This window comes from Arvicanthis niloticus, unplaced genomic scaffold (genome assembly GCF_011762505.2).
Source record: "Arvicanthis niloticus isolate mArvNil1 unplaced genomic scaffold, mArvNil1.pat.X pat_scaffold_565_arrow_ctg1, whole genome shotgun sequence".
Lineage (NCBI taxonomy): Eukaryota > Metazoa > Chordata > Mammalia > Rodentia > Muridae > Arvicanthis > Arvicanthis niloticus.
In genome coordinates this window covers 12,822-31,246 of record NW_023046190.1, presented here as the reverse complement: position 1 = coordinate 31,246, position 18,425 = coordinate 12,822, and the positions used below count along the sequence as shown (strand labels likewise).

General features: G+C 39.3%; 1 protein-coding gene across 1 annotated transcript; it reads left to right on the top strand.

The window, feature by feature from the left end:
• Positions 1-1,303: 1,303 nt before the first annotated feature.
• LOC117702198 (zinc finger protein 322) lies at positions 1,304-17,685 on the top strand. The gene is made up of 4 exons (XM_034493468.2): positions 1,304-1,428; positions 2,332-2,417; positions 7,917-7,989; positions 13,317-17,685. Exon 4 carries the CDS (start codon positions 13,492-13,494, stop codon positions 14,689-14,691), a length of 1,200 nt encoding a protein of 399 aa, XP_034349359.1. The 5' UTR covers positions 1,304-1,428; positions 2,332-2,417; positions 7,917-7,989; positions 13,317-13,491; the 3' UTR covers positions 14,692-17,685.
• Positions 17,686-18,425: the final 740 nt, after the last annotated feature.

The window sequence follows — 18,425 nt, the reverse complement described above, 5'->3', positions numbered from 1 at the left end:
TCTTATTGTTGAAGGGGGTAGCACAAACCTCTCTTCTGAAATTACATGTGTACATATCTTCCTAATATAGTCATACACAGCTCATTCCACAACATGATTAGAGTTGTGTTTGGTACAGCTTACACTAAAAACAGCTAATAAAAAGTTATTTAAATATTAAAATTAGGCTAGAGAGATGGCTCAGTATTTAAGACCACTTGCTCTTGCAGACGACCTTGTCTATGTTCATTTCCCAGCCAGCACCCACATGGTAGCTCATAAACCATGCATTATTCCAGTTCCAGGGGATGTGACATCCTCCGAGAGCACACACACACATCACGTGCACATATATGCGGATAAAATACTCATACATATAAAATAAATCTAAGGAAAAAAAAACCCTTAAATATTAGAATGACATTGGTGGGGTTTTTCTTGCCTTAAATTTTTTATTTAAAATAAGCTGCAGCAACTCTGCAAATTCTGAAAACAGAAATTAGTTAATCCAAAACATGTAACTGTCATCCTCAGTCCCTAACTCTAGAATTTAACACCCAATCCAAGTTCTTTACCAGACCAGAGAATTCTAGTATTCATCTTCTCTGTGAGGGTTTTTATTATATGCATATATGTGTATGTATGCATATATGTGTATATTATATACTTATTTATTATTGTGCATGCCTGTCAGCAGACAATTTTTGCGGTCAGTTGTCTCTTTCCGCTTTTGACATTGGTTCCAGAGATCAAATTCTGGTCGCCAGGTTTGAGCAATAAGCACTCTCCGGTCCTCACTCCCGACAGGAGCCATCTCTCTGGCCTACATACATTTTTCTTTTTCTTTTTTTTTTTTTTTTTTCCCAACTAAGGATGATACTGACTTCTGACTTTTTTTTTTTTTTGGTTGTTTTTTCTGAATCTGCTCTCCAGGCTAGAATCGCAATCAGAAAGGACAGAAATCCTTTCAACACGGTTTCCCCGCAGCTTTCTCCACGCAATAAGGCCACGCGACGGCTCTCTTCTCTTTTGCTAGCGTGACAGCTCCACAGCGCCTTTGGAATTCTCCACTTCTTCTGATTTTCAAGCTATTTAAGACTGGATCCGCAGCATCTACTCTTGAGACGCTACTCCTGACTCCTGATTTGAACAGCCGTGGAGAAAGAAAAGAGTAAGTCCAGAGTCGCAGTACAGGGCGCAGGGTACCAGAGCTTAGGCCTGGTCCTAAATTCCAGGAGTTGAAAAGGTAGTTTGCAGACGCGAAAGAGCCAGGGCGCAGGCGCGTTTAGGCACCGCCCATTTCCGGAGGTTCAGTGTCTATTGGCCCGGTTCCCCGGTGAAGCCCTATGAGGGATGGTTACGTGCCTCGGGGCGTGGCTACGCCTCCCCGTCCCAGCTGGTGAGAGCTGCTTGCGTTGGCCTTGTGGCGTGGGTGCACCGCTTCTCCAGGTTAGTATCCTGCGGTTGGCTTGCTTACCTCTCGGCATCTCGGCCCCACCCTCCTTCCCTAAGGGACGGTGGGACTGAACCGACCGCCGCGGAGTGTGCGGCCCCGGAAGCTCCGCCTTGAGGGTCCAGTCACCGGAAGTGCCGCTCCAGGCGTCGGAGTAAGCGTGCAGCGGGTCCTCGCGGTCCTTGGCGGTGAGAGGGTCCGTGCCAGGCGCGGCGCCCTTGTTGTCGTCGTCGTCAACGAAAAGTTGGGAGGAGAGCCTGTAAGACTGTCCTGGAGGTAGTAATGGAGCCAGGCTCGAATGCAGTCTGTAGCCTTCCTGAATGTCTAGAGAACCATGGGTGCTGAGAAGACCCTCCCCCCGCCTTAAGGGCGGAGATTAGTTGAGTTGCCCCCAAATCTGCAGAATCTGTTTGTTTGCTTAAAGCATTCCATAATCATTTATTTTTAGCAGCCTCGGTCCTATGTAACTTTGCATTCATGTATCATATTCCTGCAGTTTTTAGTGTGCGAGGAATGAATCTATGATCTTAGAAGTTGAAATAATTATGCGCCATCAGTCACCTGAGAGTTTGGGAGGCAGAGGCAGGAGGATAGGGAATTCAGAGCTAGCCTTAGCTGCCTAGCGAGTTTGAAGCCAGCCTAAGCTACATAAGAGTCTCCCCATCTTAACAGCAAAAATTAAGTGATACAAAAACAAGTATCAGGAGAAAAACAAGGCCTAGGGCTTTGTTCTGAACTTAAAATCTTTCAGCTAGAAGAATTCTTGTTATTTTGTGTAGAGCAGGTCAGAAAGAAGCTGATGTCTGGATTGGAGAGTGCATGGGACATTTAATTGGCCTGCTGTTAAAAAAAAAAGTAAGTTTGCAGTCATGTTCAACATTGTTGCTTTTTTTCTCTAGCAGAGGGAAGAATTAAATATTATGAGTAGTTCTGGATTAAGAGACCTTGTGGATCCGAAAGAATAAGTCGTTGGGTTCTTGTTAAGGTAAGTGGCATATATTTGTTTCTACATGAATGTGAATTTTGGAGTAGGGATGGGACAAGAAAGAAGGTAAAATATACTTGGGAAAAGGAAAGGGGTCTTTCTGGTGGCTAACATAGTGGCCCTTTGATAACCCTTCAGAACACCTACTTTTCTAACAAGCATGTATATTCACACTTGGTTTGCAACGATTGACCCTCTTTTGGTTTGCCATACAAAGAAGGCAGTGTGCTCAGTGCTCAGGCAGGCTCTAGGATGGATATTTAAACCTTGGCTCTGTTACTTAACTGTCTGTGAGTTCTTGGGTAATTAGGTAATTGCCATAGCAACAGGTTTTCTATCAGTAAGATTGTGGTAGTATCTGATTTTACAGTGTTCTTGGGAGGATTAAATGTCCATAATCCATGTAATCAATGAAAATTGAGGCAATCCCTGATCTGAGGCTGTACAGCAAGTATGGTTTTTAAGACAATACTTTTAAGTATTTACTTTTGATTATCCCATATCTCCTTTAACCGAGAAAATTCTTGAGCTCCGAAGTTCTGTTGCTCAACCTGTCTATTTGAACTTTTGTCTGCTCTTTGCTTATGAAATGCAGCCTGATGTTGCTCATGAAAAACCAGAAGTCCTCCCTTGCTAGGAGGGTAAAGGAAGCATTTTAGAGACAGTAACATGGAGTAAGGATTTGGAGGATGTGTTTGTGCTAGATGCACAGTGGAGACCCAAGGATGATGACACTCCTTTTTCAGTCTGAGACTTGTTTACTTTTTTTTAATTGTTTAACAGATGTATTCTAGCTGGGCAGTGGTGGTAAACGCCTTTAATCCCAGCACTTGGGAGGCAGAGGCAGGTGGATTTCTGAGTTCGAGGCCAGCCTGGTCTACAGAGTGAATTCCAGGACAGCCAGGGCTATACAGAGAAACCCTGTCTCGAAAACACACACACACACACAAAAAGGATGTATTCTAAATGTTACAGGTATTGCAGTAACCAAAAGACAAAATCCTAACCATAGTAGATGTTATACTATGTATAGTAGGAGAGAGGACAAGGGAAAGTAGCTGTGAGGAAGTTGGATAGTCACGCTGAGAAGTAAGGTGGTGTGAAGGGACATAAAATCTTTTAGGGAAGGTAGTCAAGGTGTGCTGCTTTTTCAGGTAATATGTTTCAGGCAGCTACTTAAATCAGATAATGGAGAAAGCTACATGGAGGAACAGTGGTTTAGGCAGAAGAAACAAAATTTTTTGAGGTGCCTGTGAGGATGAAAATGGCAGAAATTCCATAGTATGGAGGGCAGTAAAAACCTTGGATTTTATTGTAAATGTGTTAAGAAACAGTATTTTAAACTTGGGAAGTATCATATTCTGTTTTGAAGATTGACAGACAGATCATATTTTATTTGCATACAAAAATTGTTTTTCTTGGTTTAAAATTGGTTTTCTGTTTGTTTTTCTTGTGTACCATAGTTTCTTGGCTATTGAGAGCAATTATGTTTTGGACTGGTAGTTTAATAAGATAATCTGATCCATTTCCCAAACTATGAGCAAACTCAGTTAAAGAGCTGAGGCAGGAGGATTAGAAGTTACAAAACTAGCTTGGGCAACCTAGGGAAAACCTTTCTCAAAGTGTAAAAAGGAAAGGTCATATACCTCAGTGATAGAGTATGAAGTGTGTTCAGCCCTTGGGTTCAATGCCTTATCACCATGAGACAACAAACCAACATACTGTATTTTTGTTTGTGCATTTCTATGTTTTAGCTCAACAAAGATATTTATTGTAGGTTTGCAAGCCCTGTTATCTACCATGTCTCCTGATTCCATTCAGTGATGAATGGTATCTAGAAGCTGGAGTCTAAGTATTTAATACGTACATTATTGCTGTACTTGAGAGCAGACATTATTAGGATAAGAACCCCTTTTCATGTGTACACTATGCAGCTTCTGTATACAGTACAAACTGTGACCTCCTGCTGATACTGCCCTTTAATTCCAGTTAACCACAATACAGAGTTTTTTCTAATCTTGTTCTTTTCTATTTGTAATTTCCTTCTGTAACTGAGGAATCTATGTTCTATTATCCAACTCTGGTATACATACTAACTAATATGTACTATGAGGAAAAGCCCCATAACTAGGGTTTAGTAATTGTATATATACAGTTTGGGAGGCTGTGTGTGCCTCTAATCTCAGTACTAGGGGTGGGAGTCTGAGGCAAACATCAGAGTTCAAGACCTGCCTGAGCTATATAATGAGCCAATTTCTCAAAAAAAAAAAAAAAAAAGTAAAAAAATTAAAAAAAAATCTTGTCTTTAGCTTGAGTTTATATAGTCTCATACTATGTAAGAGTTATTTTTTCCTTCTTTTGAGTGATCATGTTATTTGTTTGACACAGACTGTCTTTTGGTTTGTTTTGAAATAGGGTCTCAGTTTGTAGGCTAAACATGCTTGTGATTTTATAGCTAAGGCTAGCCTCAAATATTCACCAGTTCTCCTCCTCATCCTTCACATACCGGGTAGATGTGGGCCACCACACTCAGCTGTCATTTGCTTTCTCGTGTCGTTTTACAGCTCTCCCACCTTCTGCCTCCTTGGCACTGCTAGTGATAAGGGCCTAGGGCCCTACATGTGCTGCACTACAGAGCCCTATCCCAGGCCACCCATTTATTTCTGTTAAATATATATGTATACAGAAATATGTTAGAGAAATATGGCACTTCATTCTTTGATTCACATCAATTCTGTCTTCCTAGGTTTTGATCCTATTTCACCTATCTTGTGATGATCAAGTACATTAGTTTCTTATTTTTTCCTAATTTATTTTTGACCAAGTAAATAAGTACGTGTTTTAAAATATAGTTTTAAATATAGTTTTTTAAATTTCTGATTTCTTACACAAAGTATAGCATTTGCTTGTACTTTAAAATTTTTACAGTTGAATGCTAAGGGAGTGGTGGCACACACTGCCTTTAATCCCAGCATTTGGGAGACGAAGTCAGGTGTGTTTGAGGCCAGCTTGGTCTACAGAGAGAGTTCCAGGACAGCCAGGGTTACATTGAGAAACTGTGTCTTGAAAAACCAAAACAAAAAATATTTTAAAAATTTAAAATTGGAGTTAGAGAGACAGCTCAGTTGTTAAGAGCATTTTCAAAGGACCCAGGTTCAGGTCTCAGTACCCACTTGAGTTAACAATAGACTGTAACTTCAATTCCAGAGGATTTGATGCATTCATTCTGGTCTCTGGGCATTGCACATGTATGGTGCACACACAGGTGCTTGGTTTGAATGACAATGGCCTCCACAGGTTCATATTTGAATACTTGTCACCCAGGTGGTGGAACTATTTGGAAAGGATTAGCAGTCATGGTACTGGAGGTGTGTCGCTGCAGCCAGGCATTTAAGTTTCAAAATGTGTCATTCTTACTTAGCTCTCTCTGTCTTCTACTTACAGATCATGATGTAAGCTTTCAGATATTCCTGACATCATGCTTTTGTTCCACCATCTTGGATTCTTACCCTCTAAAATCATAAACCCAAATTAAACGCTTACTAATTGCCCTGGTGTCTTATCCCAGCAATAGAAAAAAAAAAAGTAAGAAGATAGTGCATATACATCTGTGCAGGAAAGAAGACTCATACACATAAAATATAAGTAAATCATAAACAAACAAACCAAAGGGGGAGGGGAAACCAACAAAACAACTTTACTGTTTGGGCTAGAGAGATGGCTCAGCAGTTAAGAGTGCTTCCTGCTCTTCCAAGAGGACCTGAGTATAGTTTCAAGCATTCTTGTCAGGTGGCTCACCACTGCCTATAATTCAGTACAGGGGGACCCTCTTCTGGACTCCTCATGCACCTGCACACATGTAACATAAAGAGACAGAGAGAGAAAGAAAAAAATATTTTGGTATGGGTGTTTTGGTGGCTAGTTTTATGTCTGTTTGATACAAGCTAGAATCCTTTTAAAAGAGGGCTCCTCAGTTGGGAAAATACCTCTACCAGACTGAACTGTGGACAAACCTGTAGTGCATGTGGGAGGTCTCGGCTAATTGTAGATGAGGCCATCCTTGGGCTGGGGGTCCTAGGTGCTATAAGAAAGAATGCAGGCTGTGAAAGTCATGGAGTGCAGCCCAGTAAACAGCACTCTACTATGGCTGCTTTATCAGCTCCTACTTCCATTTCGCCAGTGGTCTTAACTGCTGAGCTGTCTCTCCAGCCCCATATGCTAGTGATTGTTAACCACAGGTCTTTACATTCTAGGCAAGGACCATGCTGGAGTTTTGTTGGTGGTGGTTTGGTTTTTTTTTTTTTTTTTTTTTTTTTTTTTTTTTTGAGACAGGGTTTCTCTGTGTAGTCCTGGCTGTCCTGGAACTCACTCTGTAGTCCAGGCTGGCCTTGAACTCAGAAATCCTCCTGCCTCTGCCTCCCAAGTGCTGGGATTAAAGGCGTGCGCCACCACCGCCCAGCTGAGACAGAATTTCAACAAGTTGCCCTGACTGGCTTTAAACCTGTTTGGTGGCTCAGACAAGCCTTGAACTTTTTTTTTTTTTTTTAATTTGATATTTTATTTATTTATATTTCAGGTGTTATCCCCTTTCCCCATTCCTCCCCTACCCTCATTAATCCCCTATCAAGCTTTGAACTTTTATGATCCTCTTTCTTTTTTCTCCCAAGTAGCTGGGATTAAAAGCCTCTGCCCCAAGGCCAGGAAAAGTACCAGTATCTTGATTTATGACTAAATTTATAAGAGCTAGAGAGATGACCCAGTAGTGTAGAGCACTTGTTGCTCTTGTAGAAGACTCGGGTTCTATTTCAAATACCTATATGGTGGCTCACGGTTCCAGGGGATTCTTCTCTGCCCTCTTTGACCAGGCATGCTCTGTTGCACATACATATATGCAAACGTAAAGGTGAACAAAACATTCACACACATAAAATAAAAAATATTTTTTAAAAGTACTTTGTTCTGTTCTTTAGATTGTTATTTTTCAAGTTTATGTTCATTATTTTCTTATTTCTCAGTATTTGATCTAAGAAGTTTATGTTTATTTAATTATTTAATTCTTTTAACTGTTTTTCTTCCAGTATTTATACACTTAATGGTTATCCTTTCTAGAGTTGAGTCATTGAGATTCCAAAAGAAAATTCGTTTGCTTTTTTTTTTTTTTTTTAAAGATGTTTTGAAGTTTTACTTTATGTATACGAGTGTTTTGCCTGCGGATGTGTTTGTGTGCCATGTGCATGTCTGGGGCCTCTGCACAAGGGTATTGGGTACTTTACTTTTGAACTAAAGTTCAGATAGGTGGTTGTGAGACAGCATGTGAGTGATAGAAATTGAACCTGATCCTGGGTCCTCTGGAAGAGCAGCAGATGCCTGTAATAGAGCTGAGCTATTTCTGCACCCTCTGCTGTTTTCAAGGAAAATGTTTATTCACTGCTAAGTTCATTATGTATAAATGATCCAGTGTAAAGGTTTTTTTTTTTTTTTTGTATTTGTGTTTTACAGAATGCTGTTTTTTTAATTTCTATTTTCTCAAGACCATAAAGTGAATGCTGCTTTTCATCTGTCTACATTATTGGTAAGCTACATTTTCTTCAGTCTTATAAAATTGACCTTCTTCTTTTCAGACTGCACCTCACCAGAGTATGCGGGAAAATAGATTTTTTTTTTAATTCTATTTTTAATTATTATATTATTGGTGTTGCATGATGGTTTGCCCATCATGTAGGCCCAGTGCCCATGGAAGCCAGAAGAGAGTGTTGATGCCCTGGAACTGAGGTACAAAAGGTTGTGAGCTGTCACATGGGTGTTGGGAATTAAACTTGGGACTCAGGAAGAGCTGCCAGTGTTAACTGCTGAGCCATCTCTAGCCCAAGGAAACAGAATTCCTTTGAAAATTTATTTATGACAGAAAGTGCTTCTTAAACACTGTCTATATACTGAGAACTAATCCACTGGGGAAAGAACACTAAAAGCATCTTTCCTATATTTAACTGTATACAATAAGCTAATACAATAGCTTATAAGCTAAGTGAATATTATAGAGTGTATTAGAGTGTGATAAGTGCTCTGGGAAATGATAAGACAGGAAAAGTGATATATAGCTTTGTCATTGGAGATTCGCAATATTAAATAGAGTGGCCAGAAACAGTTTGATTAAAAAGTGGTAACTGAGCCGGCGGTGGTGGCTCACGCCTTTAATCCCAGCACTTGGGAGGCAGAGGCAGGTGGATTTCTGAGTTTGAGGCCAGCCTGGTCTACAGAGTGAGTGCCAGGACAGCCAGGGCTACACAGAGAAACCCTGTCTTGAAAAACCAAAAAAAAAAGTGGTAACTGAAAATATAGGTATTGGGGTATTAAGAGAGAGCCATTGCCATACTGGGAGTAAGTACGCCAAAGTCGGAAGAAGTAAAGGTCACATATCCCAAGTAGAGAATGTGTAGAAGAGAAACAACTTGGGAAGCCATTGTGGCTGGATCAGACCCTGTAAGAAGACTGAGGAAGAAGTCAGGCGGTGGTGGCAGAGAGTGGCAGGGCAGCTCCAGTTGGAACTCTTGGGCTATTGTAAAGATTTGAGTGGAAGAAAAAAATATTGAAAGAACAGAATTATGTAATCTAGCTTTCTGTTTTAACAGGATTAGACTGGCTGCCGAGTAGAGAGTGTAGAGAGGGTAGCAATACACAGATGGCTTGTTAGAACTGCTATAAAAGACATACTATCTTCTGAGTGTTTCAAACAACCAGATTTTGCTTTTTTTTTCACACTCTGAAGACTAGAAATCCAGTATCAGTTTGTCTGGACGTCGCCTTGCTTTACACCAGCTGCTTTCTCACTGTCCTCAAGAGTCTCTGTCAGGATGTGTTTGCTCCTTTGCCAGCTCAGGGTATCCTAACTCTCGTTAGAGGAACGTTACTCCAGTCGAATCAGAGCCATTCATATGGCCTCAATTAGTCATTCTTTAAAAGATCATATGGCTAAATATATCACATTTTGAGATGGTGGGGATTAAGAATGGCGTGCAGTTAGGCCTATAACAGGAGAATCCCCTAAGAAATAATTATAATAATCCACAGAAGTAAAAGTGGTTTGAACCAGATTGGTAGCAGCAGAAATTGATGAAAATGGTTATATATGAATTTATGAATTTTTAAATGAAGTCAACAAATTCTTGACACCTTGATTATGAGGTAGAAAACAAAAAAATGCAGTATGATCTTTCAAATTTTTGGATTAATTGAGAGCTTTCTGTCACTGTAAAGAAGGCCTTTGCTTGCTTGCTTTGTAAGGCAAGATTAGATTCTAGACAGGTTCTAGGGTCTCGTTTCTCTAAACTCAGCCTCATAAAAGAAAGTGGGAATAATATTCTCTGATGCTTTAGGATTAGAGGATTGATTGTGACAGGGACAAAGCATGCTCTTTGCTTAAGATGTTGTTAATGATTTTTCTGATAACTTTTCTAAAAGACCTTTGGTAAATAGACAAGCAAATGAGTGTATGATGTGGATTCCTCCCACCAGGCAGTCCGTTAGCATCTGACACCCACCAAGCATGAATAGACAAAGTGAACTTTGATTCACCATCTTGGTTAGAAAAACATAGAAAAGTATCTGCTTATGTGATGAGGTATTTTATTGTCTAACAAGGATTCACTTGATGGGTGTATTTGCACTTCTAGGATACTATCAGATGAACAGAGAAAAAGGGCTTAGAGTATGAGGAGTTTCTCTGTGATGCCAGGAGATATCTGAATGATGGCAGCTACCATGCAGAATGTTGAAAATCTGGACACAATCACTGTTTAGCACAACTATGTCTGTGCTATTTAGTTCACATTTCTCAGGGACTGTTTGCCCCTCCTTATACTTGCTAGCCTTCTAGCTCATCCGTGTCTCACTCTGTCCATCTGCAGCACAAAAGTACATTTCCTGCACATGTTTGCCTTGTATTCAGCTCTCATATCCTTCGAAGCTAAATTTTAAAGCTTTTCCAAATGAGTTTTGGAACACTGGCATTTGTTTATAGGTATTTTTTTTTCTATTGATTAAATTTATCACTCACTGCAATAAGCAAGAGCAATGTCTTTGCTTTTCTTAAGGAAATAATAAAAATTGCTGAATAAAAATTAGAAAACTGGAGTTAGTAAATTGATGAAATAAGAAGTCATTTATTATTTCATTAGCAGAAGTAAACATGATCTGGTATGCTTCCAAGATCCTTTTGGGGTGTTTTCTCCAAGTTCTGCTCCATTTTATTTTTTAGTGTGCTGTATTTGTGAGCTTTTTCCATTTGCTAACATGCCATTTTTTTGTGAGTTTTGATATCTTTTCATTTACAGTTTTATATGTAGGCTCTAGGCCAATATCTGTTTCTTGAATATTTAGCCTTTATGATAAATTGTGAACACACTTCCTAGAAAAAATAGACTCAAAGTGAACAACAAATGATTTATAGGTTATACAGGAGTCTGTAGATGCCAAATAAGATCTGTTGTAAATTTGAGAACTTGACATGTACCAGGTATTGTTCTAGGTGTTAAATAGCACTGAACAAATTGAATAATAGTAATGGAAACGTGTGTGGGGATTCTTGTTTATTAGGCTCATATTCAGAAGAGAAAAAAATCAAATAGGAAGATGGAAAGGGTGTTATATGAGTTGGGATGATGATTAAGGTGGTCAGAAAAGGCCCCAATGAGAATGTGTAACAGTTGAGCAAAGATTTACATGAGGTAAGAGAGAAGCTTTGAAGACAGTCTAGAGAAGTCTTTAGGCAAGGGAGGGAGGGAGAGACAAAGGACATGAAGATCCTGAAATGGAAATAGTTCTGCTTGCTTGAACCATGGCAAAGACTTGGTGATCAGAGTAGGGGAACAGTAATGACTGAAGCTGGGAGCTAGGGGTCAGGTGTCCTTGATGTTTGTAGGTTTCTAAAGGAATCTGGGTACAAGTTAAGGGTAAATGTCTTAGTTGGAATATGTATGTTCCAGAAACTCTAGAAGACAAAAACCAGAGACAGTTAACAGATGGGTTTTCTTTTGGTGAGTTCTACTATAAAGGAGAACAAAATGGGAAGAGTAGTTTGAGGCTGAGATGGTTGAGAGAACTTGCTTGTTGGTTTTGCTTTTTGGTTTAGTTTAGTTTAGTTTTGTTTGTTTGTTTGTTTTAAGAAGAGAGAGGATAGCCTCTTTACTAACTAGAATGATTCTGTAGAAAGGAATAAATCCATGATGCAGAGAGTGATGGCAGAATGGCTGTCAGGATGCAGTTGTGAAGAAAACAGAGAGCCCCAACACAGATGAAAGTTTGTGGATTGAGCAGCAGCAGCAGCAGCTTGGCATCCTTGGTGAGAGTAGGAAGCAAGCTGTGCTTCAGCACACCTGCAGGCAGTTTGTTAGGTGCTGGCAGGGAAACAGAGAGGGGTGCTGTTTGGCTTTACACTGATGGGTGTGCTTCAGTCTCATCTGTTGTTCACTTTGATTCTCGTAAAATAAAGTGAAAAGTTATATTTACATCACTAAATAAGTCAGTGATGCTTTATGGAAAAGGTTACACAGGACTTAGGCCTGGGAGGACACTCATCTTCAGTTTGTTCACTTCCTAAACAAGCGTACTACTTATCAGACATGTCCTGATTTCCCAGCTAAAGGAATTGAAAAGAGCAGCCCAGGGTAGCCTTTTGTTTATTTACTTATGTGTGCAAATGTATACACTTGGAGGTCAGAAGGAAACCTGTGGGAATCAGTTTTCTTCTTTCCTCATGTAATCCCAGGGGATCAAGGTCAGGCCAACGGGCTTGCTGCTTCTCACTGAGCCATCACGCTGGCCCAGAGCCCTGGTTTTCAAATTGCCAGTTCATAAAAGAATTGAGTTTCTGTTGGTAGTTTATCATGTTTAATGTTTGTCATGTTTGTAATAGCAGCATACCTCAATCCTAAATTTTAAAATACGAAGTGCTCCTAAATTTGAAATATTTTAAGTGCCAAACTGATGCTATGAAAGTTTCAAATAACAAACTTTGTTTTATTCACAAAATTATTTAAAATATATGGGGGCTGGTTAAGATGGTTCAGTGTGTAAAAATGCTTGCCATGGAATTTGACCCTTAGGGTGCCCATAAAGGTGGAAGAAAAGAACAAACTCCTCAGAGTTGTTCTCTGACTCCAGTCATGCGCTGTGGCACAGGCACAATAACAAGAATTTGTTTTTAATTTAAAAATACTTTATGGGGGGGCTGGAGAGATGGCTCGGGGTTTAAACACACTGTCTACTCTTCCAGAGAACCCAGGTTCAGTTCCCAGCACCCACATAGTTTACAAAAACCCAGACAGTTTACAATTGTCTGTAACTTCAGTTCTAGGGCATCTGACACCCTCACACAGACATATGCAGGTAAACGCCCCAATTCACATAAAAAATTAAAAAAAAAAAAAAAAAAAAAACCCTGTGAATTTGTGTTCAGGTCCTGTGTGTAAGGTGAGTATGAAACGTAAATGAGTGTTTTGTTGAGACATGCATTCCATCCCCAGGGCAACTCTTTATGTATATGTAGATATTTTAAAATCTTAGATCCAAAAAATTCTGTTCCCAGGTACTCTGGATAAGGGTTCTATGTAAAATTTGTAGTTTATTCTTCCTCTCTCTTTTCTAGTTCTCTCCCTCCCTTCTTTGCATTTATTCTGTGCATGTAGGGGTAGGTAGGTGCTACATGACACCAGTGTGGATATTGGAGGACATTCATTTCTCAACTTGTGTCATGTAGACAGGTTGTGGGAATAGGACTCCTGTCATCAGGTTTAGTAGCCATTTCACTAGCCCCAGTTTCTCTCAGTTTTACCACAGTAATTTTGGCATTAAGACTTTTTAGTGATAGAAAAATATAAATAATATTTCTACTTTGTCTCATAGGTTTGGAGGTACCAAGTAAGAAACTAATATATATGATGCTGGAAAATTTTAAACACAAACTGCTAATGAATGAAAGGCTTAAAACAGATATATTTTTGAAGTTACCAGAAAAATGACTGTGAAAACAGGGATCAAGAAGACTGATGGAAAACCACTTAGGAGGGAACCATAGAAGATGTACACTTCAGAAGAGAAATGTAACCAGAGAACTCAAAAAAGGAAAATATACCATGTGTGCCCTCAGAAGGGGAAAAAGATTTATATTCATGTGCATGAAATTACTCAAATAGATAATCAAATATATCAGTGCCTTGAACGTGAACAAAACTTCTGTGAAAACTTAGCACGAATGTGTGAGAGAACATACACTGGGGAGAAACCTTATAGATGTGATATGTGTGAGAAAACCTTCATCCAAAGTTCAGATCTTATTTCCCACCAGAGGATCCATAATTATGAGAAACCTTATAAGTGTAGCAAATGTGAGAAGAGCTTTTGGCACCACTTAGCCCTTTCAGGACACCAGAGAACACATGCAGGTAAAAAGTTTTATACCTGTGATATCTGTGGCAAGAATTTTGGTCAGAGCTCTGATCTGCTTGTCCACCAGCGAAGCCATACAGGTGAAAAACCTTATCTGTGTAATGAGTGTGATAAATGCTTCAGTCGAAGTACAAATCTCATAAGGCACCGAAGAACTCACACAGGTGAGAAACCATTTAAGTGTCTGGAATGTGAAAAAGCTTTTAGTGGGAAATCAGATCTTATTAGCCACCAAAGGACTCATACCGGTGAAAGGCCCTACAAATGCAATAAGTGTGAGAAAAGTTACCGACACCGGTCTGCCTTCATTGTGCATAAAAGAGTTCATACTGGGGAGAAGCCGTATAAGTGTGGTGCCTGTGAGAAGTGCTTTGGCCAGAAATCAGACCTTATTGTACACCAGAGAGTCCATACAGGTGAGAAACCATATAAATGCTTGGAGTGTATGAGAAGTTTTACTCGGAGTGCCAACCTAATTAGGCACCAGGCAACTCACACTCATACTTTCAAATGCCTTGAATATGAGAAAGGTTTCAACTGTAGCTCAGACTTTATTGTACATCAGAGAATTCATATGGAAGAAAAACCACATCAATGGTCTATGTGTGAGAGTGACTTTCTCCTAGGTATGGACTTCGTTGCCCAGCAGAAAATGAGGACTCAAACAGAGGAGCTCCATTATAAATATAGTGTATGTGATAAAAGCTTTCATCATAGCTCAGCCCTTCTTCAGCATCAGACAGTGCATACTGATGATGAATACATCAGTGATATGAGTGAAAAAGGACTTGATCTCAGCTCTCACACATCAGAAACCTCACGGATGTCTTGACAAGAAGTCACATAACCTTAAAAATATATTTACATATCAGAATTCAATAAAAGAAAAACTCCTAGGTAAATTCAAGATTTCTCTTAGATCTCAGACTTCATTGGAGTCCAGAGAAAGAGTCTATAGTCTTGGGACTGTAAGGAAAGCTTTAATGCAGAGAGTGGCCCTGTCAGGTCACCTTTATTAGCCACACTTGTGCAGAACTCCACAAATGCTCTGGGTTTTGGAAAACCTTCCTCAAGATTCATACAGGTAGGAAGCCTTACAATGCAGTATGAGAGCTCTCCAGCAGTGTTAAGTCCTAATTTTTACAAGACAATTCACACCAGAGAACGACCATATAAATGTTTTGTATTGGCAGTATTTCAGACAGTATGTACACCTTAGTGGATATCAGAAAATTCACCTGGGGAGAAGCCCCAGACGTTACAAGAGAAAGCTTCTAACAGAACTCTGACTTTCTTAACCCCTCAGAGAAGTGATACTGGGGTAAATGGATATTTTAATGTGGCAAAAACATGTTGGAGAGTCATACTTGGGTTTTCATCCTCCTAGACAAAAATCAGAGGAACAATAAGTATCTGAATGAAGAATTTTTAGCTCTTGGGACACATCAGGGAACTCATATTAGTGAAAACCCATAAATGCATTGTGTCTGAGGAGCTAGAAAGAAGCTCTTACCAAGTTGGGCCCCAGAAAACGAGTTCTGCCGAGGAGTTGTTCCAGTAAGAGATCTAATTGTGTGAGAATCTGTATATATGCTGTGTATGCAAAGAGCTGTTTTCATAGTTGAAACACATTGTGAAAAAAAAAATGAAAAAACTAGAGTTGTATGGAAATAATGTCTTAGCAACCCAAAAGCTTTTCTGGAGGAGCTGGGGCAGGTCAGCGTGGATCTGGAGGGTAACTCAGGTAAAGATGCTTCTCTTTTGTCTCAACCACTTAATGATTTAGTTTCTCTTTAAAATTTTCATAAATCCAATAAAGGAAAGAAGTGTAATCTTTTGTATAAGTAGGGCGTGGCTTATTGTTGGAAGAAAGCAGTGCTTTGATTTTTGCTTCCTGTTTGGTTTTCTTGTTTGTTTCTTAAAATCTCTTTGGCTAGAATGGGAATGGTGTGTTGCTAAAAAGCTATGGAGTACTTAGTTTGGGTTAAAATTCTTAGTTTCCCTTTGGTATGATCAACCTCAACAAAAAGAATATTCAGTTCTTTGCTTAGTGTTGACATCTGCCCTCAGAATTGTCCTAAGATGTCCAAAATTGACCCTAAAATTTCTTTTTGAGTTATCACTGGGGTTGTTGAAATTTCATATTTATAGATTCACTTACTTTCAAGTTGAAATAACAAATTTTAGGATACTGGTTATGATGATATTATAGTATTCAGGTTTTTGTGACTAGCTTCATCTCTTTTAGTGATAGATACTGTAACAGGTAGCTTAGAGCAGAAGGAATAGGGGGCAGGTTGTAAGCCAGAGAAAGTAGAGGAGAGATGCAATGAAGCATTTTAATAGAGAAACAGGACACTAATTTTGAGGGTCCTGACTCCAAAGCTAATTTTCTTCTTCAGTCTATTATCCTGATACTTTCAGCAAATTAAGCTTCATAATGACATTTTTTTCATTTCAGTTCTATCAAGGCAAGAAAAATACAGTTTAATCCCAGGGAAAGGATTGCAGTCAACACAATATAAGGTATATTCTTGGTTTGGAATGCAGGATTCTAAATGTTAGAAAAGCAGTCAGCAGATTGACCTGAAGTTTAAGGATAAATATGTGTTTCCAGTCCAGTAGGGTAACTGATTGTCTTTCAAATTCTTTGGATAGCTCATGACCCAAGCATCTGTCTAATGGTCACTCCTTTGCTTTCTTTGACTTAAAAAACTTAATATAAATATATCAAGTTCCTGCATATTTGAGACTGTATAGAATTATTTTATTGCTAATTACAGTCCTGGTTTTATTGTAATCTGTTTAGTGAATCCCTGAATTCCAGGAGGTATTAGTGTTTGGAGTCCCGAAATTGGTTTGGTGCTACCTTACATGTGACTGTAAGCTCTCAACCTGATAATTGTTTGATAATCATAATCTTAAGGCCAGTGAATTTAGCTCAGTAAAGAATCTGGTTCAAGTATTTTTTCCTTTTAGAAAACTGATTGTGTCAATTGTTTTGTTCATTTTTGTTTAGTTGGTTTGGTTTGGTTTTCTGAGACTGTTTTTCTCTGTGTAGCCATGGCTGTCCTGAAACTAGCTATGTAGACTAGCCTGGCCTCAAACATACAGAGATTCTCCTGCCTCTGACTCCCTAGTGCTGGGATTAAATGCATACACTACCACCACCTGTCTCTGTGTCAGATTTTTTGATCTAACATGTTCCAGTAATTTTATAAATAATTTTAGTACTATGAAAAATTATCCATTGTGATAAATACATGAGGTATATATTTTTCTCTGTGGGGAAAATCATGCCTATCACTAGTAAAAGTTTGAAAATTGTGATACTTAACATAATACTGGTTGTGTGACAATGGCAGTTAAAAAAAAAAAAAAAAAAAAAAGGTCATTATAATAGACCGTAAGGAAAGAGACAAAGCTTAAAACAATAGTAGGCTTCCTTCAGGCTGCCTCACTGGTAATTGTCTATAGTCTGAAATTAAATTAACAGTGGGCTATTCATCAAACAGAATTTTGAGGATGTAAAACAGGCCTGAGGCTTTTTAACTGCTAAGAATGTGTTGATACTACATAACATAACCTGAGGTTGGAGAGGACCACATGGGAGCCTGTAACCAAAGCTGGAAGGTAACTTCTGGGATGGATGGAGGTTCCCTTGAAGCAGTGCCAAGGCAAATCTACCTCAGGTAAGTAGTCAGAGTAACTTTTTCAAGATTTCAGACCAAATGAGATAAATTATGTTCCATCAATGTACTCCTCTATGCTTATTGTTTTTGTTTGCCTTTAATTCTTAAATAAAGATTTGTTCTGAAATATTCCATTTTTGTCTCCACTATACTATGAGAAATTAACATATCTTCTACCTTTACCTTGGAGTACTTGATGATGCAATGTGTAGGTGGTAGCCACAACCATTGACAAGGGCAAAAGACAGCACATTCTTTGCCAAAATATTACAAGAAATATCTCTAACCCAATTGCTAATTGTTTTCATCTCTGAAACCTCTTGACATAGCTCTCAGTACGACTGTCTTCCAACCTGTTAAGTATGATGGCTCATTAGGCTCTGCTTATAGAATTCAACTACTTCTCAAGTCCAAAATTCCCAAGTCTGCTACATTCCTCAAAAAACAACCCCTTTTGGTTGGGTTTGTCACAGCAGTGGCCCTGGTACCAAGTTCTGACTGAATTTTAGATTGCTATGATAGCACACTATGGCCAAGGCAACTTACTAAAGAGTTTAATTTGGCTTATAGTTTCAGAGGCATGGAGTCCATGATAGAGACAAGGAACAGCAGAGTTTTTTGAAACCTCAAAGCCCATTCACTCCATGTGAAACAGGAGACACTAGACTGCATTTACCCTGTGACCAGTCAGATGATGGGCTCTTGGAAAGTGCTGATACACTGCTTAGGGTGGGAAAATGCAGCCTAAGATAGGGGAGGTCAAAATTAAGGTTCCTTGATTCCCAGATGGATGTCCAGTTTCCACTGGAAACAGAGTAGTCAGGAAAAGAGGGTCAGGGGTCCTTAGGCCTGCAATGAAAAGCCCGGGGCCAGT

What these genes read in the sequence shown, in the direction of transcription:
- LOC117702198 (XM_034493468.2), top strand. Translation starts at nt 13,492, where the DNA reads ATGTACACTTCAGAAGAGAAATGTAACCAGAGAACTCAAAAAAGGAAA.